This window comes from Castor canadensis, chromosome 12 (assembly GCF_047511655.1).
Source record: "Castor canadensis chromosome 12, mCasCan1.hap1v2, whole genome shotgun sequence".
Classification (NCBI taxonomy): domain Eukaryota; kingdom Metazoa; phylum Chordata; class Mammalia; order Rodentia; family Castoridae; genus Castor; species Castor canadensis.
The window spans coordinates 79,380,556-79,403,793 of NC_133397.1; the positions used below are offsets into that span (position 1 = coordinate 79,380,556).

The 23,238-nt window shown below is 37.3% G+C and overlaps 1 protein-coding gene across 19 annotated transcripts in view; it reads right to left on the bottom strand.

Annotated features, from left to right (window-relative positions):
* LOC141414859 (myomegalin-like) overlaps nucleotides 1-23,238 on the bottom strand; it is a 124,226-nt gene that overhangs the window by 56,858 nt on the left and 44,130 nt on the right. For 10 of the 19 annotated variants that reach the window (XR_012439789.1, XR_012439798.1, XR_012439788.1 and 7 more), the window contains exon 8: nucleotides 1-22,528. This exon is cut by the window's left edge. Coding sequence is in view for 7 of the 19 variants with exons in the window: in XM_074050160.1 (XP_073906261.1) it covers nucleotides 22,497-22,528 (32 nt within the window). In the remaining 12 variants the exon portion in view is untranslated. The remainder of the gene's footprint in view (nucleotides 22,529-23,238) is intronic. The other 9 variants (XR_012439795.1, XR_012439797.1, XM_074050161.1 and 6 more) reach the window with 9 other exon arrangements.

The window sequence follows — 23,238 nt, forward strand, 5'->3', positions numbered from 1 at the left end:
CAGTGTTTGATTTCCCACATGTCCTTCAACCTCATAGGCACACATGCTGTCTTTTGGGTGCAGGAAGGTCAGAGTGATGTTTCTCTAGACTTTCTCCAGTCAGTAGGACTGACTCCCACAAGCATGAGACTGTTTTCACCATGAGGATCTTAATTCTGATAACCTAGGCTTAGCTTGGCACAGATATCTATAAGTTGGGGGATCATATACTGTCATCTCTGGAAGGCCCAGTGAGATTAGCAAAGCCCTTACCCACAAGGGCTCAATAAGCATTTGGATAGAACTAAGCTGACTTAGAGTCCCAAGAACCGGGCCCAGTACTGTCCAGGTAGTTACTTGCCACATGTGACTATTTACATTAAATTAATTAAAATTAAATAACACTTAATATTTCAAGTTTCACTAGCCACATTTCATGTGATGCAGACACAGAACATTTCTCATCACTAAAGAAGTTCCATTAAACAGTGCTGATTCTAGACCAATAATGAAACTATGTCTTTGAAGATTCTTGTCATGCAAACAGCAGGAGAGAGATGGTTATGTTGAGAGAGGCTAGGCAGTTTGCTGAATATACAAGAGATTAGCAAGTCCAAACATTTCCCCAATTACTCTTTATACTCTGACTGAAAAACCTTGCTTTCTTCTTTACTCCTCTCTGTCCTCTGCAAATTCAAGTAAAATATTCACTTCCATAGTTCTAGGATTATGGCCAGACCTAATTATTCTGAGGTTGGGGAACAAAAGTAAAACCTGCAGAACACATAGTTTCTCAGGGAGAAGAAAGACACCTTGGTGTGGTGAGCTTGTAATACTTACTAAATATGGGTGTGTATTTCTCCAGCTGGTTTGCCTGGGCAAAAGCAGTCATTTCTGAGATCAGCAGCTTCTCTTGGAGATCTTGATAGTGCTGTCTGCATTGAGCCAGATGGTAGCACTGGTGCTTGGTAGATGCCAGAAGGCACAATTCTGACTGAGGCCCAGGGTCCTGGGATTGGTTATCCAGCTGTGGATGGGGCTAATAAAGGGATCAGGACAGTCTGAGGTCACACCCCACATGAGGACAGCCTCTTCCCCCTCTGAACTCCATGGATTGTATTCATGTGTTTGTCATAGCACTTAGCATGCCATTGGTAGTTCCTGGCCTTCCAGAGAGAGCTGAGATGATGTTTTATTCATCCTTGTACAACTGATCCTCAGGAAATTCTTGCTCAGTGGTTAAAGGGAAGAGGTAGAACCCTCCACTCAGTTCTCCCTACACTCCTGTCCCTCAGAATTCTCTGTAATCTCAGTTCACTGAATGCTCAGCAAAGCTCCTTGCCTCAAGAGGACCCCAGTAATCCCTTCTGAGTCCCAGAAACAGACACCAACAGCTGTGATGAGCTGTGATAACAAGAGCAGTGCTAAGGAAGAGACGTCATTATAATCACTTGTCTAGGCTGCCTCAAGACCCAATGCATGTCAATACTGTGGCAGTTACATCCTATTAAAATGATCTGGGAATGCACAATTTTCCCCCACCATATTGAGTATGCTAAGGGCAGAGATGAGGTTGTAGTACCCACTGCCAATGCATAGTATGTTATCTGGAAAACAGATAATCTTGTAAAAGCCTTTATGAATCCATAAGGATGCCTTTATTATCACCATAGCACTGCTTGCTGTGCAAAGGTGCCCTTCACTCAGTGTCCCCTGACCCACAAGGCAGAACTGTCTGAGGTCAACACTAAAATCTCCAGCCCTTCACTAATTGCCTCTTATGCCACCCACACCCTTACTTATTTTGTGCGTAACCACTGTGAGGGCCACCCCAAGGTCAAGGCTCTGCAGTCTGGGGCAAGTCTCAGGGTCACAGCCTCCTCATCTTGGTGTTGGTGTTTCCTAGGAGAACAACCCAGACCTGTGTTTATTCTGTCGATCTCCCTGGCCAGGTGCACAAGGAGCTCTGGAGTAAGCTTGCTATTCTCTTCCTTGCTGCTCACTATAAGCTGATCTTTGAGGAGGGTGATGATATTGTGAGCACTCTTCAATTTTCCCTGGAGCTTTCTGAACTCAGCTTGAAGGCCACTCTCATTCAGACCCCCTTTGGTGACTACAGTCTCCATCATAACCTTGCACTTCTCCTTCTCTTCCTCAATCTCCCATCCATCAGACATTGCTTCCCCCACCTGCTCTTTCAGTTCTGCATTCTCAAGACAAAGGCTCAGCATAGTATTCCTGCAGGGAACATACAATCAGGAACCAGGTCTGGTCTGGACCACACCTCTGAACAATCCCTCTCATTTCACCTCATGATAGAATCAGAGACATCCCAGAGCACAAAGCAAACTTATTTTATAAGTGGCCCTGAACAACTGGAGAATCAAGGCCAGCAGTCATGTTGAACATGCATCTTGCCACATAGGCCAGTTGAATCCCTGACTCTCCTTTAAAAGATGAACATTTTCTCTCAGAATGGGGAGGACAGTGCTTTGAGAGTTTGGCTCTTCCTGTCTTCCTATTTGATAAATAACAAACTTTATTTCCTTTTCCTCAAAACCCTGCTCTCATGATTTGTAAGTTGTGAATTGGCATTGAGACCAGGGAACCAGTTTTCTATTAACACCCAGGATATCAGAAATTAGAAAGAGTTATAGAAAGAGCTTATAGGGAGAGCCCTATAAATTGGTTCTATCACCTTTGGCCTCTAGAGGCCCAAATAAAAGACAAAAAATATCTCATTTGTTTGTACTGTGCTTGTGTGTTGTAGGTAACATGGCTTTAGATTCCATCTGAAAACCATTTGAAAAAATCTCATGGTTATGGAATCAGCAGAATGGAGCAGAGAAATGCTGCCACCATGGCAGGTTCTGCCATGCCTCCTCCAGTGGCCCAACCCCACATTGGCCATCTCTGCCATGATGGCACTAAGAGTTCTATGCTATCTTGTTACCCCTTAGGGAAAATTATAATTAATCTGTGGCTAAAAGGTCTATCTGAGAATACTGTAAATCAATACACTGATTTATATGTGTTATTTTTGTAAATATGTGAAATCCACTGCCTCTTCCCAAAAAAAGTGGTTATCTTATCTCAATCAGGTCTAACTAAAGTACAGATTTTTCAAAAATTAACTCTCAGACTGGAACTAAAAACAAATTGACAATTTAAAAACTCAAGTGGTTGTTTTGACTGCTTAATTGGGGGCTTATCCTTAAAGTTTGACTATTTATTTTATCAAAAATTTTTCTAAGTTCAAAATTTTATAAAAAGTATTTCAAAATACAAATTTTTTTTAAAAATCTACAAATAGGTCTGTCAATTGCTAAGCTTTTTTCAATATTTTAACTATAGTTATTCTAGTCTTTTGTCATTACAGTTTAGATCCATCTGGAACATTTATAATCAAACCCACTAAAATACTCTAGCAAGTGCTTTTCTGTCAAATGAGTTAGGTTTTTAAATACCTCTGTTGGGCTTTGTTTTGTATTTCATTCTGCAAAGTATAGCTTCTACCAATAACAGCTTGAAAATCATTTTTTGAGATACTAGGATGTAATCTATAAAACAGATGAAATTAAACCTAATTGTCAACCCACAGCATAAAGCTTGACTCCTATACCTGATTTTTAGCATGAGTTTCATATAAATTTTCACTTTGCAGGGGTCAAAAAAATAAATCCATGCCTTAAAATCTGGAATGCAGAAGTAAAAACAGAGATGTTCCCACATGCTTGAAATTCAAACCATGATCCAAGGAAGAGGAAATAAATCAGGAAGGTTCACAAAAAAAGAGACAGCCAATCAACAGTTGGCCTAATCTGAGGTATAAAACCTATTCTCATCCCTGGCTCAGCCACTATGCTCATTTGTCCTGCAATTCTATCCACTTTTAATGGTGTCTTAATATATGTTTACTTTCCCCTACTCTCTGTCTAAGTAAATTCTTTTACCAACTTGTGACTCCCCAAATCTATGACACTCTGTACATTTTATGTAGGTTCTACAGGTGATTTTTAACTGCACAGAACTATGAATGCTGAGCTAAAAGCGGCAAAGAAAATGAGTAATTCATAGTCTGAGGGATTTGCAGTCAGCTATGCATGTTAGCTGGATTTCTCAGAATCCTGAAGACTTGGAGCTTCCAGAAGAACCTGTCTGGTGTGATTTAGGGACATTAGGCACAGAACTCAGATAGACTGTCTATCTCCCTTCTTAATGGAGAAAAAGGAGGCAGGTATGTTACTAAAACTAGGATATAGGAGGGAGAGAAAGAGGAAAAGTATATTTAATATTACATTACAACTTCATGTTTCAGGGTAAACCATGATGTTTTCATAGTACAAACTAAGAAAGCAAAGCTCCACAAAATTTTTTTGGAAGGAGAGGCTGGATTCTGTATTATACAACATCAATATTTCTTAAGATTAGGTGGATTGTTAAGCAACTCAGAATTTCAGGTTAGAAAGAAAATAATTCATGAGGGTATCTACAAATGGTGTGTTGAACCAAAAGAGATTTACTGTTAATACTCATCACATCGAAATGTAGTGTATACATGCAGAAGTTTAAGTAAGGGAGCTGGTGGAGAAGCTCAAGGGGTAGAGAGAATCTGCCTAGCAAGAGTGAGGCCCTGAGTTTAAACTCCAGTATGACCAAAAAAATAAATAGAAGTTTAAGTAAAACTTACATTTTAACTTAAGTAGAACTTTAGGAAAGATTTATAAAATTCAGCAAAAAAAAAAAACACCGGACACTTAGAATGATCACAACAATTTTAAAAATTGTTTGACAAAATATACAATATAGAAAGGCTTAGTGTTAAAAATCAGGAGCCAGAGATCTACCATGGACTGTTATGCAACTTTAAGCAGGTCACTTGGAACTTTCTAGCCCCTAGTTTCTTCAACTATGAAACAAGGACAATAGGCTGATGCCACAGTTTAACATTATTTTGGGAAGTAAAAGTGATATGTAACATGCAAGGAAATGATAGGTCATGAATTAAAAGTTGAACATAGCTGAACTGTACACAATAAGCCAAGCTGTTTATGGCCCTCAAGGATGAATAGACACAACAGACTTAGTAGCCATGGGTATATGGTTCCAAGGTGACCTCTGTTGAGACAGACTTCAGCACTATACTGTAGATGCTTGACTAATTTTTCTCAAAACACAGCCCACCTTCCACTAAAGACATGCCACTTTTTAGCAAATCTTAACTTTTCACTTTATCACTTAAATAAGCACACATCAACTTTTACCTGGCTTTTGGTGCACCATTTGCTTTTTGGGAGGCAGATTTTCACAAAATTAAGGACAGGAAAACACTTAGCAGATCATTCAATGAGTTAAACACAACTGACAATAATGTGGAACGGATTGAGAGCTTCTCTGAATCCACTGAGCTGCATAATGCAGAAATGCGAATTAAAAATTTTGTTTTTAAGATTTACTTTTACTTCTATTTGTTATTTTTTGACCATGTTCAATCAAAATTTCATGTAATAAATCCATGAGGAAGGCTGGCTTATTATGAATGGATTAGCTCTACAACATTAGTTTAGCTCTTTTAGTGTCCACATATCTTTTAATAAAAAGCCTATAAAAGCTGGAGTGGCCAATTTAGCCAATGAATCAGGTACTTGCCATTGTAAAGTTAATAAAGTGGCAGAGAATATGAAATCACTATTCCATGATTCACGTACTTTTACTTCTGAGAAGAGACAGAGTAACATCTGTATAAACCCTCCTCCCTCATAGAGTGTTCTAATTCTGCACACAACAATGAAGCTTCCTAGGTAGAAGATCCTTCATGTTCCAATCAATTCAACCACACAACTAAGGGTTTCCAACCATGGCTACCATGTGTATGATGAGCATTTGGGCAGTAATGATGGGCATTTTATTGAATTAAGACCAGATTACTTGAATAACACAAGAGCCTTGAGCACAAAGATCGTGATTCAAGATGCCATGGCTCAGTGCCTTAGACCCTGCCTGTAACCTAGACTCAAAAGAGTAGATAAGGACTCAGAGAATATCTAGCAACCAGTCACAGAATTACAATAATGGTGGAGCTACACTTAAGACAGCAGGAGAATGACACCTTACAACTACTGAGAAGTTGAAGTGAAGCCACCCTGCCTGGCAGTCAATTAGACTTTCTGGTTATTACCCTTTATCCAGTGCTGTCAGTTAAATTGTCCACAAATCTAGGAAAGTGAGAACAAAAGAAGGTAGAAACAATTTCCCAATGCCTTTCTTCCCAAGGATATTCTCGATGATATTCCTCAAAGCTTCAATTAAAGCAGATTGAATGGGTTTTCCTCAAATGGGAATTTTTGAACTTAGAATTTATCATTTATTTGTGGCTCTTTTCCAGTTGTTTTCCACACTTTTTAGGTTGTAGAAATCAAAATCAGAGTGATAATCTACATAGTATGATTCATTACCCTAGTACAAGGATTTCTTGCCTATCTGTCCAACATTAATACATCCCAAAATCATATATTGGTTTCTTCTTTCCTTTCAGGCTAATTCTAACTCCCAATTTCCCACTCCTTTGCCACAACAATTTCTGGGTGATGTTTTTTTATCTCTACAAATACTGTGAGTTGTAATTATCATTTATACATTTATTCCTGCTAAGCAATCATTTTCTAATCATCAAAATATTTGATGCACATCTCCATAAATCATAGAGTGGCCACTTGATTAGGGTGATTTATAGAATTAATTATATGTTTTATTCACTCATTCTTGTCAGCAATATATTAAGCAGAATGGGGCCCAGAGCAACTTGTATAGATCAATGATGTATAGAGATGCTTGGGTTGTCACACAGCTGGTGACTCTTGCTAGTCCTCATAATAAAGTATGGCAGTGTCTAAGCCACAGGTTTGTGGTTAGATTAATTCACAGCATGCGTGTACATGGTATTTAGTAGCATAGCAGTTTAGATTGCAAAGAGATGTGCACCCATATCGATGAAGATAGAGATTCACAAAGCTATGCAATCCTGAGGCAGCCAGTCCCACCTTAGGTTTGTGAGCCTGACATTTGGTAGGATCATGACAATGGCTGTCCCAGACTTAGGCTGTAGCCAGTGACACATGTGCCACTAGGCATTTGGTGACAAAATAAAGAATGGGGTCCTGGATAGAACTACTTTTGAAAGTTTATGACCATACCCTTGATTTAAATTATATGATGTTATCTTTCTATATAAACTCTTTTCAACTAAAATAAATAAATTTAACAGTACTATCAGCCTTGCATATGAGCACAATATTTATTCTTCTCTCAATGTTAAGTGTTCCTCCTGCTTAAAAATAATATCTAGCTTTAATGAAGTCTATCCACTTTTAAAGTGCCTTTCTAAATATGACTCAAGAAATGTTAATACTGGAAGGACTTCAAGGTCCACCTCACCTGATTTTCTTCTTTAAAATGAGAAAATGAATCACTGCCTAGGGATCTGATTTTTGTCTGAGCTAATTTGGGTTTTCAGAGTTCCATCTCAAAGGGGATTACTTCGACTAATATTAAAAAATTGAAATATAAATGTAATTTAATATAAATGCATGCAAAGTGACTAAGGACCTAGTCTTCTCATGAGTTTGTATCATCTATAAAAAAAATATTTCTGCTCTTACCCTCAAATAAAACCCACTTTCATCAGGTATGGTGGTGGTATGTCTGTTTTCAGTTATAGCTCCCTTGTATCTTGTTTAATTAGATTACCTAATTGACTTGAACTATTGTTTCCATACAATTCAACTTTTGGGTTTTAGTTTTACTGGATTCTATTTGACATATAGAGGTCTAGTGCAGATCTTACCTCTTGCTTAATTAAAAAGTAGCTTTTCTCAAATGCTCAGCATCACTAATCATTAGGGAAATGCAAAATAAAATCACAATGAGATATAATGTTTTTTGTAAATAAAAATAAAAAGGAAAGAAGGCAGAGAGAGGGAGGAAAGGAGTCAGGAGGCAAGGAAGGAAATACAGGTAAAAACTATTGGAGAGGATGACAAGAAAAAGGAACACTTATATAGTGTTAGTGGGAATGTAAATAAAAATGGCTATTATGGAAAATGGTATGAAGAATCATTCTCACTTCTTAGTATATTTCTAAAGGAACAGAAATCTATATGTCAAAGGGATGTCAGCACTTCCATCTTCATTGCAGTGGTATTTATGATAGCCAAAATATGGAGTCCACCTGGGTGTCCATCAATATATAAGTAAATAAAGAAAATATGGTACTTTTACACAACACTATTTAGCCTTAAAGCGGGGGGAGGAATCCTGTCACTTGGATAAATATGAAGGACATTAAGCTAAATGAAATAAGCCAGGCACAGAAAGATAAACACTACAGGATCTCACTTAATATGACTTATATGTGGAATCTAACAATTTTGAATTCATACAAGAGAGTAGAATGATGGCTCCCAGAGTTTGCTGGGGAAAAGGGGAGACAGTGGGGAGTTGTTGATGAAAGAGTAGAAAAAATAGGTTGAGATAAATAGCATAGCAGGGTAACTACAATAATGTATACTTCAAAATAACTAAGAGTAAATTTCAAATATCTCACCACAAAAATTGTAAGTAGATGAAGTGATGGCTATATTGATTAAGTTGATTTAATTATTCCACATTGCATACACATATCAAAACATCAGATTGTACATCTCTAAATGTGTATAATTATGATTTGACAAAATAACATTAATATCTTAAAAACAGTTTTTCTCAAGTTCATAACTTAGTCTACTGACTCCTCTCCTTTGTAATTAAAACTTGATCAACTTTTCTCCATGGCAAGAATTGAAATGAAGAAAACCAATGGTTACCATATTTTTTAATGGAAATTTCCTGGATATTTATTAGAGATCTTATATCTGCTTGACAGTAGAATTTTGTGGGTGATATCTAGGGAAAATTACCATAATGAGCAGACCTGAGGCTTTCTAAGTTGAGTGAGTCCAAAAAATAAGGAAGAAACAACTTGATTTAGCTTAAAGGTGATTCTCAGGAACAGAAATCTGGATGTGTTTATTAAGGTAAGCAAGTGTGCACTTAAGGTAAAAAGTAAATTCAGTGTCAAGAAAAAAGTGTACCTTCCAAGAATACAATAAGGAGCTTAGAGCCTAATTTTAAGAAAACAAACAAACAAATTTTTGAGAATCTAGACACAAAACAGTTATGGCAAAACAAGCTTTAATTGATAGCAGGAGAGTCACAACCTCAAACCCCCAAAAAGATGAAGTAAACTTACAAAAATTTCACATACCAAAGTTCTTCCTAACACAGCTGAAAACTGTTTTTCAAGGAAATAAAAAACACGCTTATGCAAGACAGTGTTCATCCAACAGGCATATACTCTATCATGAGTCGAGTCACTTATCCAAAGGTTTGCTAACTTATAACATCTTCTACACCAAGTACTATAGCAAGCATTACCCAAATGTGAAAATCTATTCCAGGTGAGGCAGACCTTCTCAAAATAGGATTTGGTTAAATTCTCAGTGCTAGACTACTGAAAGGCAGCTGAGGAATAAATGACTTTACAAACCAGTTTGCCCACAGGAATTGCAATGCTTATAATTCAAACTATGTCAGACAGAATCTGACTCTCTTCTTATCTACAACTTCTGGAGTTAATCCTGTCCAACCGTTGTTATAACCACCAGTGACCATCTGACATCCCATCTAGCTGTTTTAGAGTGGACATTTTTTCATCCTGCACATTCCTGTCTCTCACCCAAGATCCTTAGTGAAATCAGGGAGTGAAAGGTAGAGGCATCTGTGCAGAGCACATAATTATGTTATATGGAGCATGTAGGGAGCAGTCAGAAGAAGCTGTACAAGCAAAAGAGGAGCAGTGCTGATGCCAAAAGTAAAGGGAGAGGGTTAGTTATGCCTATAGCAACATAAAGGTAGCAACACATGAAGATGTGAGGAATCTCAGACACCTACTCAGGTCCTCAAGAGCCAAAGCCTGTGCCAAATTCACTAAGATTGAGGACTGCTCACTTGGTTTCATCTTAGTGGTTTAACAGATGTCCCCTTTTTCTTATGCCACAACTGAACAGGCAGACCCAGGAAACCTCCTTTTTCCTGGTGTTTCTAATGGTCCTAAAGGAGGTGATCACTGGAAGCGCTCAGCTGCTTTGCAGAAGGGCGTCTGTCAATGATCCACTTCCTCTATAGTGACTTTAGAGTCATGAGCAGATTTCTGTGACAGGATATTCAACTGTTAAATATCACTGGACCGGGTGGAGATACTGAGGCATTCCAATGAATGCTGTGGAATCACTACTGGTGACTTAATCTCTGAGGTCCAGGATGTTCAAAACTGGGTTTGAGAACATGCAGATTACACCTTCTCTCATGGTGGTAGAAATAGTGTTTCAGGCTTGGATACCAAATTCTGAGGCTCAGCAGCAGCTTGCTGTTGAAATCCCACTTGTTTGCCATTAACTTCTTCATGACCTAGAGTTTGTCACGTTGGACAGCAAAGTTCTCTTCTGCATAATAAGATTTCACTGAGAAAGATCTCTGCTATGGAGACATTCCAGTCCTCTTGGAGTTTCTCACCTTTGGCCCCAAGTAGGTCCAAACCCCTGCTATCTCCCTTTGCAGCCCTTTGATGTCACCCTGTCTTCTGTGGTGTGTTTCAGTTACAAAAACCCAAGAAGGGAAGAATCCATTGTCTCGTAAGCAAACTTTTTTCTTATGCTATCACTACAGACAGTAAATAGGGATAGAAGTGGGTAGAAAGGGGCAGGAAGAAGAGAGTAATAGAGCAGAAGAAAGAAAGAGAAGTTGTGAAAACAAAATGGTGACATGGGCAGAGAAACAAAGTGGGGATATGAGTTGGAGATGGAACTGGCAAGCTCAGGGAAAACAGGAAGCAGATTGGGAAGTGGTTTATATAAAAGATGTCATCTCACTCCAGGTGCACAAAGGCTGCAGGCAACCATGAAACCCCTGAAGGGCTGTGTACCTTCCACTCTGGGAGCCCCGGAGCCTGACACTGACTTAATTGCTGGTGACTGTTACGTGCAGCCTCTTCGTCAATACTGGCAGTGAATTCAGTGCTTGCATCTTTGGTGTCATCCTCTGCAGCTGCACCTGGAAGTTAATTACAGAACAGAAAGGTGACTCCCTCCACAGATGGCTTCCAGACAGCAGGTAGAATTACATTCTCTGTCATAACCTCTGATTTCTTCCTTTCCCCACATGTATGGCGCCCTAGCCATCAGGGAGGGCAGAACCAAGCCTTGTCCTTGTGCTAGCAGAACTTTCTTACTGACACTCAAAACAAACCAATTCTGAGTCCATACATCTATACCTGAAAAGCCGTCAGAGCAAATACTCCTCACATATTTCAAGAAAGCCTGAATTATTCCTCATCCTGATCATGTAACAACTTTCTTTTCTTATGAGGGCCAAACATAAGTAATGTTTTCTCTGCCACTGAATTCTGGGAGGGTCCCTTCTTCCCTGGGTATCAGGGCTGCTCTGGTCCTCTCTTGGTGTTCATTGGGGGATCAGCTGTGCATAGAGTAACAGTGTCTCTCAGGAACTCCTCTCTGGGGGGTCCTGTGTCTATTAAGCCTTTGAAATGTGGCTACTATGACTAAGGAACTGAATTATTTTATCATATTTAAATTAATTTATATTTAAATACCTACATGTGGCTAGTAGCTGCTTTATTGGACAGCAAAAATCTAAGACATTTCTTCCTTTTTACATTGGTTAGAATAAAAGAATCTCAGTACAATTCTAGATCAAGAACTATAACCTATACTTTTTTCTCCACACCCACTGTGGTACTTTCTACATCTTACATAATTCTGCCCAGAATTCTACATTCTACGTTCTACATAATTCTGTAGAACTTGCTATAGCACCTCAGGATCTACTTCTGAGCTCAGCAACAAGCTGTTAAAATCCTCTTCTAACCAGTGAATAACCTAGGCCTCAGAGAGATTAGGTGGCTTGTCCCAGATTGCATAGTTGATCCTGACAAGAGCTATACCAAAAAGTTCAGTGTCTGGACTCAGAATAATTCATTGTTCCAGAGCGGTTCCTTCTAGTGACAAGTCAGATCTTTATCTTTAGTTCCTCCTCCAAGACCCAAGAATCTATCCAAGGCTTTATGTGAATAAGGAAAATTCCTTACCAGTGGTTACCCCTCACCTGTTCCAAGCAAGCCTGAATAATTTCTCATCCTGCAGATGAGCTGAGCAGGGGCAGTTAACATCTACATTTCATTTCTTGACATCTGCCAACTTCATGCCAGAATACTTGCAGAAGCTCCCTGATGTCATGGGGTACTAAGAGGTAGAAGACATGCTGTCCATAGGAACAAGCTTATATTCCTTAATCTTCACCATGAAAGGTGCCTTAACTTCAGACCAAGGCAGGATTACATTTGGTAAAGTGCTCCACAGGAGGCCCCTCTGCTATTCAGCATCTTTAGATCCATGGCAGACAGTATACATCAAGAGTTTCCAATACTCACTCTTCCAGTCCAGCTCCACTTAGGGTACTGGGCAGTAGGGGTGAATGAACATGTTCCCTAACTTTGGGCTGTTTTGGAAGCTTACTGAAATCAGGATGTTAATTCACCTGAGGACATCCATATCATACTATACTTGTTTGGGACAATCTTTCTGTACCACAGTGGAAATTTCAATCTTTATTTTCTTCATTTATCTTCATTTTCCTGCAAAGAAAATGAATTGTCCCACTCAGTGACAGACTAAAACACACTTTTCACATTGTCCCCTTATGAGAACACAGGTACAAAGCGGCCCTGTGGGATAAGAAAGCTCAGATATCTGAAAACTGTCATCCCTACACCATTCCTGGAGGGTTGTGTACCCATGCTAAGCCCACATCCCACATGATTTCAGTACTAGGTTCCAAGAATAAGCTCCATAGAGATTAGGACAGGTGACCATGGTTGATATTGAAAGTTTTTATCTGACACTTTCTGTCCTCCACTTACCTTTCTGGGCTTCTCAGATGCCACATTTGCATTTCTAGATAATTTCCTTGTAATTCATTCATTGGGAGTAGACAGCATGCTTTGTCTTTGACTTAGATAGAAACAACGGAAGGATGCCTATCAAACCCCAGCACTCTACTGCATAGGTACTTTGTTTCTTTCCTTTTTATCACCTCCACCTAATTTATAATCTGCTGTACTCTTTTGATGTCAGCTCTAGTTGCTTAACCATTTACCAACTTGAAGAACAAGGCAAACTTTGTGTGTCTGAAGGGCATAATAAAGCGGAAAACATTTTGTATAAAAATATATGGGAACAAAATGAGCTCATACAAGATCCAATATAAGAGAACACTAGCAATCTCTCCATTACCCTTACCCTTACCATTACCATTTTTAAATAAATGAAACTGAAATAACTATTCTGTAGGAGAGCCTGTTTTCTAAGCTTTTATAAGGCAATAAAAGACTGCCTTCAGAACCATCTTGGAATACTTTAAATTGCTAATTTAAATGAATGGACCAAATAATTTTTGAACTGATGAATCTTCTGCTTATTTATTTTATTGTATTTTTTTGGTACTGGGGTTTGAACTCTCAGCCTCATCCTTGCTAGGGAAGCACTCTACTACTTGAGTCAGGCACCAGATCTTCCGGATTATTTTTTGATAAAATATGAAGTAAAATGGTCTGTCAACTCAAGATTCTCTGAAAGTGAAGAATCTGCTCACTCACAATTAACTTCCTTCTCTAAATTTTACATGCTAATATGTAAACATGACTGAAATTTTACCAAACACTTTCGTGTGAGCCTTCAATGGAAGTTCTCAAATTGTAGTTCTTGGAGGTTCTAGGCTCTGAGCTCCACAACATAGAGGTGATACCAAAATGCCCATTATTGAGATCTAGAAAATCATTTTCTACCAACTATCTGACTCTACAAAGCACATAGAAATAAGCCTCTAAAATATGACGGAATCCTTGAATGATAATTTAAGCACTGTGTCAGCCTCAGATAGTCTTGTCACTGAGGCAAAAATTCATAACTTTGTAGAATTTTTTAAGTTGAATATGGCATAATGATTAAGAACGTGGTTTCCAGAGCAAGAATATCTGTTTGAATTCTGCTTTTGTCACTGGTTATGTGATCTTTCTGCAACACAGTTTCCTCACTTACTAGTTAGAATTAAGTGTTATCCACTCCATACACTTGTTGTGAACTTCAAAGTGTTTGTGGATTTGCAAGTACTTATAACAGGGCTTGGCAAAAGTACAAATCGTACCCTTGAACAATAAGTATTAGTTTTCTATTATTATTGATGAACTGAAGTAATTCTTGTACTGACAAAGCTGAAGGCCACAAACACTACACATAGTCATCAGTGGGAAGTTTTACACCCAAACTTATTAACTGGATGATCTTGACCTATTGTACCTGCACTTCTTCATTTCTGGATACCTGTTTCCCTCAGCAAGAGGCTTGAAATAAAACATTTTTGCTCTCCCTGTTTCACAGGAAAACTGAAAAAAGCATAACACTGTCCAGTGAAATAGGATGGATTCTTCTGAAAAGGTGCCAAATAGGACTCATCACCACTAAATTATAAATGCCTCGAAACTCTACCATGTATGAAAAAGCATTCTAGAACAATTCAGGGCATCATTTTAATTCTTAGTAATGAGTACAAACGGGGTGGAGGTAAGGTCATTTCCCCAAATTTTACTCTATAGTCATTATTTCTCCTTTAAGCCACCTATATGGAAAACAGCAAAGGGGCATTTTTTTCCACATGGTTACTTACTACCTAGCACGGGTCATATGTTATTAATGTGACAGAGTATTTGAAGAACTAAAGCCTCACAGTATAAAATTTGCAGTGCCAGGTGTTTTCTCCCTCAGTTCCAGGTCCTCGATGGCCGATCTCACTTTCATTCCCAGACACTCTGCCATGTACTCACTACCTTAACTCTCACATTTTCATGTCATGAGCCAACTTCTGCTGGCATGCTTAGTATTATGATGTTATGAGTGAATCAAACAAAAAGGGTGTCTTATCAAAATGCAATTTTACCTGCATCCACTCCTTTTAGGACCATGAAAAAACTTTCAAGATTCTATATAGTTCTGCATAGCTTCTGCTGAGAAAATTAATTTATCTGAACAGATGCTGGTCTTGGAACAGAAATAGTAGAAAGCTGCACTCTGCAGTAAAGTTCCTTTATGGTGTTCTTTTGTCTCAAATGGCAACATCTCTTAAATAGCTTAGAGGACCATCCAGCATGAGCACTAGTAAGCAACTTTCCTAAATTATGACTGAAATCACTTTTCAGGGTATGCAATCCCAACAGGATTTTTGGAAAGTTTCTACTTTTCCCAAAGGATGATTATTCAAAAACTAGTCACCTAAACTAATGGGGACATGTATAAATTAGGACTGTCCTACACAGATCAGAAGATATGCCCATTATATCTATTCTGTACTGTTTTAATTCTGTAATGTCAATGGATTCTTCCTGCTTATGGGCTCTTTTCCTCAAGGAACACAAGAAGCAGACCTTTATAAGAACATTTAAAGAGATGGCACCACCCAACAAACCATAGTAATAGGATCCTCAAATTTCTCCTGCTTTCTACTGCTCTCCTGCAGCAGGGAGAGCAAGAAAGGACTTTAAAGGTAAAGTAGCCCATTTTACTTTTCTGGGGAAATGGCAAGGCTGTTTCTTTATTCTCATTTCTTTGGGAAGAAAAAAAATTCAAGCTTCTTCTTCTTCCTTCCTTTAGTTAAGTAAATACGCAGTCCACAGAGCCTTACTTTGACTTGGAATTTTAGTACAATGATAAATAGAATAATTCTCCTACAAAGGAAAAGAAAAAAGGTAAGAGCTTCCTCTACTTCTTTTTTCATAAATCATTTAAGAATGAAACCAAATAGTTTCTGTTTATACTTTTATTGGTTTAGTAACAATTTTTGTCTCAATTAAAGTAGCTGAATTTCTAACACATATATAAAAAAGCACACTCCCTACTTCAGCATAAATATTAACAACACAGTTCTATTAAGAAATGAACTTCCACAGAAAAATATACAGTTTAATTTGGTGGGGAAAGTCCTGAACATAATTTGACTCCAAGTTTCTGATCATTTAACATACCACATTTTTCTTCATCTGAAGTTATTATGAATCACTTTAACTTTTCTCAACAGCTCACAAAAGTTTAAGTAATGAAAGCAAGTAAATTTGCTTTTATTATTAAACTAATACTACTTTATGGGTATAGATAGAAACGAATGATTTATAACATATGTTTATATGTACATGCCACTGAAGTTTACAGATTGAGAAGTCAAAAGATCAGAGCAATGACTTTGGTAAGTGAAAAACAACAGCAATGCACACTCACATTATACACTAAAGGCAAGTCCACAAGCATTTGCTACACAATTAGGAGTCCTTTTGGACAAGGAAGCCAACTTGCTTTATGCATTTAAAACTCCTACTCTTCATACTACTTTAGATCAAACATTTTTCTGATGTTGCAGAACTTTCTGCTTTATCCTTCCAGCATCAGCAAGAGGAACACAGTATAATAAAATTTATTTCTGGGGTTTGACTTTAAACAACAAAAAAGGGAAAATAACACACAAATAATGAGTATATCACTTTATAAGCTTAATTATACTTACTTGAAGTCTGGTAAAATTAGCATTGTCAGTTCTACGTTTTGTGTCTCACTTCCACATCCCATTCTCTGCTGCAGGCAAAAAAGTTGAGGACTTATCTTCTATGAATACTCAGACTAAATAAAAGCAATATATTTGTTTTCTAATCATAATTAAATGTTTTAATGCAGTTACTGCTGAAAATGGTGAGGAAGAAGCTTAAATCAATACTACAAAATGCATTAAGACTCAGAAACTATGATCCCATAGAAATAACCCCAATGTATCACATACTGATTCATTCTTTACTTTTCATTTTGTGTTGTCGTATGTAAGCTCCATGTTTTCAGCAGTTTTTTCCATAGTACAAATTGTTCTACTACGAAAGGAGTAGAGCTTTCTGAGTTTTAACATAAGAGAAATGAGAAAATATGTGCTTGCATCTCATAAAATATTAGTCCTGAAAAAGCAAACTAATTTCACTTATTCTGCCACTCATACAATGTCCTTAAGGCAAAATGGGATATGTATTTTAAGGGTGCAACTAATATTTTTCTCAATTTCATAAGAAATTTGTCACCTTCCCCTGCAAGACACTGGCTGTAGGACTGCAAAGTACTACTTAGGACTCTTGTGGAGGAGACAACTTGAGTTTTTCTGCAATTTCACATCTGAAGGTTCTGGGACTCTTCATACAAAAAGACCAAGAAACTTGAAAACAGTGACTTTATCCTAACAATGGGAAATAGAGTTTTCTAATACTAGTTCAAGGAAAGCAAAAGTTCTGAAGCTGTTCTAAGAGTGACAACCCAAAGGAAAGGAATTTTAGGTAGGTGAGTAGACTGTCACTCCTGAGAAAGGAACAATTTTTTGGTGTAATGTGACCTCCTGCTCCTTTCCCTCATCAGAGGATTCCTGCTCCAGCTCAAAGATCAAAATAGAAAGAACTGCTATCAATTTTCTTGAGCTATTTTGAAGATATATGTCCAAATTCTTATGATCTAGGAGCTGAATTAGGAGCATACAAGCCATAGGAGTTTTGTGTATACCTTCCACAGAGGTCACCGTATAAGCAGTGTAAGCTGAATATACCAAAGAACCTTCTGAGGTTCTGAGAACCTATCTAGGTTAAAATTTTCTTCATCCATAATATATCTCTTACCATATATAATGTAACTGAAAAATATTTAAGAAAATATGAACATGGAAAAATGTATTTTCCCTAAGACTACAGGTACTAAAAATATTGCTGTTGTTCACAACTGAATGAAGAGACATGTGGACGTGGATGGGGTGGAGGTGGGGAGAAAGGGAGATAAGATTACACTTAATCAATGTAAAAGGCTGACATATTAAAATAACCCAATTTTGCCTTTTCAGAAAAGTTTTAACTTGGCTAAATTGCTAAAAAGAGGGCATAAGGCAAATGTTGATCGATACTGATATTAAAATCATCAGATTTCAATAATAAATCATTTAAAGCTGAAAAGAGGATTTGGCTCAGTGGTACAGTGCTTGCCTAGCATGTACAAAGCTCCACAAAAACAAAAATCCCACAATAGAAAAAAGTTTAAGGGAAAATATGTCTTAAGGATTTCCATTTCACTCATTAAATTCTTAGAAGTCCTTTTCAGTTCTACAGTTCTAAAAATTACAGACTTATCTACTCCGATCTTTTACAACTATTTCTGTGATATTTACTATTATTCAAAGGAAAAGTGAAAAAAATGAAATCTATCAGTATGTGTTTTCTAAATTTAAGTTCTATGTTTCTAATTAAGCATGGACTAAGTAAAAATTTACTTCATTATTTTTCTTTCAAGATATTTTTATCCAAGCCAGGTGCTGCTGGCTCATGTGTGTAATTTTAGCTACTTGGGTGGCTGAGATCAGGAGGATCATGGTTCAAGGCCATCCCTAATAAGTAGTTCATGAGACCCTCCATTTTCAAAATAATTAGAGCAAAATGAACTTTAAAAAAAGAATAAAACTATTTTTATATAAGGACAAGCTTCTATATGCACATGATACTTTATCTAAAATTACTGTAATGTTGGAAAATGCCTGAAAAAGGTAACATAATCCAGCAATCAAACCTGTGCTTCTTCAGAGATGATGGAAATATGTTAAGTCATGGTAAATATGATCATATAATTATTTCTCTTATCACAGCACCATCAATCTGTGGGTTACAGAAAAAAATTCATAATTGTGTTCTTTAATCTGGTATCAAATTATCACATAAACTTGCTAGACCACCAAGCTCCCTTCTCCAGGTAGAACTGTTTGCAAGACTTGTTTCAGCTATCAAGACTAGAAAGTACCAGATTTTAGTCCCACTTATATATCAATATTGAACTCTTAATTTATCCTTTCATCAATCTATTCTTGATGCACATGGACCAAAAGCAGTAATTTCTGTAAATTAATGGAGTCACCATGAGCCAATAGAGCCCAAGAATCACCAATTGTTGAAATTTAACAGAAAAATTCAGAAAGTTTCCCTGGACTATTTGTAAAATAAAGGAAGAGATTTTCTAAATACCCAGTTGCAATGATAAAACAGACTAGTCTTTGACAGACTGACATATCTACAGCTCTACTCTTCCTTACTTGGGAGAGTAAGTTACAAAAGTTTTGTACAGGAAAGTCTCTTAAAATGGGAACACTAAGAAAAGTAGTTGGTTCTGCTTATACTTAAGTGATTCCCTTTTCCCCTGAAGGCTATAAAAACTGAAATGGAGCTGAGTGTGGTGGTACACATCTGTAATCCCTGCCACTTAGGAGGTAGACGTTGAAGGATCAAGAGTTTGAGGCCAGTCCAGGCAAAATTGTGAGATTCTATCTCAAAAACAAAAGTGCTGGGGACTTGGCTCAAAAGGTAGAGTGCTTGCTTAGATTCAGAATCTGAATTCAGTCCTTAATACAAAACAAAACAAATAAAAATCCTGGAATGGCATAATCCATTAAAAGAAAGTCTTATGTCCATCAATCTTTGAAAACTATTTAATCAGAAGATTCCAGGGTGTTTCTCCAGTACAACAGTTTCTTCCTGTCCACTTTAATTTGACTTTAATGCTGATGATTATAGAATCTTCAATAAAATTTAGAAAGTAATGAAAGGCAGGTCAACATATGAATGTGAAAGAAACAAAGTATAATGTAAAAAAAAAAAAGGGAAAAAAAAGCCACTGTGCCCACCTAGCTTAGATGGGAACTAGGTTACACTTAAGATGCTAGAAAGCCCTTAATGCCATGTTAAAAGTGACTGAAATCTCAGCTTCTAATCTAGGTCATTCATATCTCACAGAAATAAGAAACCTTATGGTGCTAAATCCACAAGCCTCCACAGTAATCTTGGTTACTCAACACTTGCGACATTCCTGATACCAGAATATACTCTCCAGTGCCCTTCCTTCCACTTGTCCCATTGCCACAGAAAAGCACTGAGAAGACAATGACTAAAACCTACGAACACAGATCTGTGACACTTCATTGTAAACTATCATGCACCTAAAAGCCTAAAGTTGATTACTTATTTTAATCTGGAGAAATGTATGCACACTAAATAATGAAAAATAAAGGATTTCACCTAGTTCCACGATCAAATGGAAATACAGAAGCAATACTGTTCTCAACTTATGATGAGATCTTTGTTAAAACACTGATTTTTAAGGGGGATATTACAGTGAGAATTATCTTTGTACATAGAGAATTCTGACTATAAAACCTTTCTTGAAGTCATGTTCTGATCAAATAGCAACCCCTTGGTTTAAAGAAACCTAAAGGATCAATAAAAAAATTTCAAACAGAATTTCATGTGCACCAATCAAATTCCTCCTGTGTCATTCAACATTCAATTCTGAAACAATATAAGAGGTACCTTAATAGTCTCTGCCTCTGCTCTTTAATTTGGCCCAAGACTACCCTTCTGATTTTGATTACCTTCTGAAAAGGATTATAGCACTTTTACAAAGTCATTCTTATACACTCTCAATCTTTCTCTATCTCATCTTGAAATTTTTACTTCTTTTATTTCATTAAAAATTGCTCTCACTCAAAGAGCAGAAGTTGATTAAATGGCAAAAATAATACACACACATGCATTTATGACAGGATATGGAACATATGAAATGGAATGTGAAAGGGGGAGGAATAACCTTTATTGGCCCATACAAGGGATGAAGGATTGAGAAGGAGAGGCTAGGGAAAAGAATGAGTATGTGTGGTAAAACTAAAATTGAATGATTTAAAATGTACAAGTATATTTTGTTATTTCCACCATTTAACTGAGAAAGATATGTACAGTGAGATACAGGTAGGCTAAAGTGAGTTTCATTTTGTAGTTGATGCTACTTGTACAAGTTCTATCATTAGTAAGTCACCATTTAATTCTGCCAAGTCAGACAAGGCTCTGTCTGGTTAGTGTAAGCAAGGTTTTCCATCCTGGGTTGCAGTTTGACCCACCAGTGCTCAGAAGGCATGCTTGTGATGAACTCGCACACTTTCCAGTTCCCCATCTCCAGCCTACTTAGACACCCCAGGCTTCTTCCAAGAACTTCTTCTAGTCAACTGCATACCACCTGGGCTCCTTCCAGCTCCACCTACAGAGTTCAGTCTCTCTCAGAGCTGATTAAACATGCCACATGGAAGGAAAGTGGATTAGCCTTCAACTATAATAAGCCCACCTGTGTTTCCAAGGAGCCAGCAATGCGTCTCTGGGCCATGAGACTTTCTAAAGTAATTGTTCTTTAGGACACAGTAAATGAAGGCAGTCTTAGTTGTGACACCTGGGAATGTAGCAAGACCTGCTCCTTTCTTAAGGCTTGCCCCTTCAGGCTAGATTCTGGGTCAATCTCACATAAAATTATTGTTCCTAGGATTGGTCTCATACTCCTATAGCTAGCATAAGATAAATTTCATTAATTGACTAAAATCCAGAAAACAGTAATTGTAACTGAAACACAGCTGAGCCAAGAAGGGCTGCTGTTGAAGATAGCAGTTTTCTCATTGCTACCAAATTTGACAGTGTTCTGAAAAGGAATCCAGTTCACAAAGACTCAAGATCCAGAGGTTCTTTAAAATGTAACACAAACATGTGGTCCTATCATATCTTTATTCTGCCTTTATTTTCCTGAGGTAGAAAGAAAACATTTTTACAACTCAATAAGAAATTAAAAGAAACAGATTAATGAAAGAGTAAAAACTGTGAAAGAAAAACAGGCTAGGAGGGAAAGTGAAATGAGAAAAAAAAAGAAAGGAATATAAAATGAAACTAAAAGATACAATACACATAACCAAAAAGTAAGAGCTAAAGAAAGTATATTCATCATGATAAAATTAATGATTTGGGGTGATATTAGCCATCCCAATGAATCTATTTTCTTCAATGATAGTCAATGTTATTAAATGAGTATCAGTGAACTTCACCGTCCTCAACAGGACACAGAGCAGAAAAAAGACAGGAACAAATACTGTGTTTACTATATGCAAAGTGCTATTTTAGATACCTAACCTGCATTCTCATTTAATCTTCACTATAGATATGGGAAATGGTACCATTCCTAACCTAAGATTTAAATTAACTAAAGTTCAGAACAATCCACACAACAAATGACAAAGTAGGAGGCTTTCTTTTATTCTTCTCATTGATATTATATGCATGTGCACTTAATAAAGAACAATAGGAGAAAGAAGAAAAAGAAAGGAATAATTATTTTTTTAAAAAGTAGTCACTCTCTTACTTCTCTGGATGGGCATGGAACTTCACCAAACTGCTGTAGAGCTGTCTCTCAGCTTGTAAGGCCTCATTAAGCCGACTCTGCTCATCCACAAGTCCTTCTAACATCAGCAGCAACTGAGGAAAGAAGAGAGAAGGAGCAATATGCAAGCAGCAAAGTGAGACATAAAGCCATAGTTAATCCTGAGGAAGAGACAAAAGCAAGGCATTAACATTCACTATGACTGAAACCCTCCCAGGTATCTTATGACTTACTTGAGCTTTCTACAGTATTTTACAGTTTTCAACTAATGTTACATTCATTATCATTTTACATTTTTTAAATCCCTACTACCCAAAATCAAACATGGGAGCAAGAAAAAAACGAGAGATAGAAGAAGCACAGGAAAGAGGCTAAGAAAATAAAGAGGAAAAAATCATGGGCCAAAGAGAAACATAAAATAGGACTTCCTAGTTATCAGTGTTCATTCATTCAATAAATATTTATTGTGCACCTTTTATGCACAGGCTCTGTTCTAATTCTCAGGTTAAGGTTACTATCTCATGGGAGGAAAAGACATTCAGCAATCATAGCCATGTGTCATTATGAGCTATACAATATGCTATAAAGATAATGATCTCTGCTAATGTATAACCAGCAAGATATGTTTAAGTTAAAACCCAGATTGGAGCTGAGCACCAGAGGCTCACATCTGAATCCTAGCTACTTGGGAGGCTGAGCTCAGGCAGATCAAAGTTTCAGGCCAGCAAAAAGTTTACAAGTTCCCTCTCAATGGAAAAAGGTGATTGTGGTGGTATATTCCTTGTCATCCCAGGAATGTCAGGAA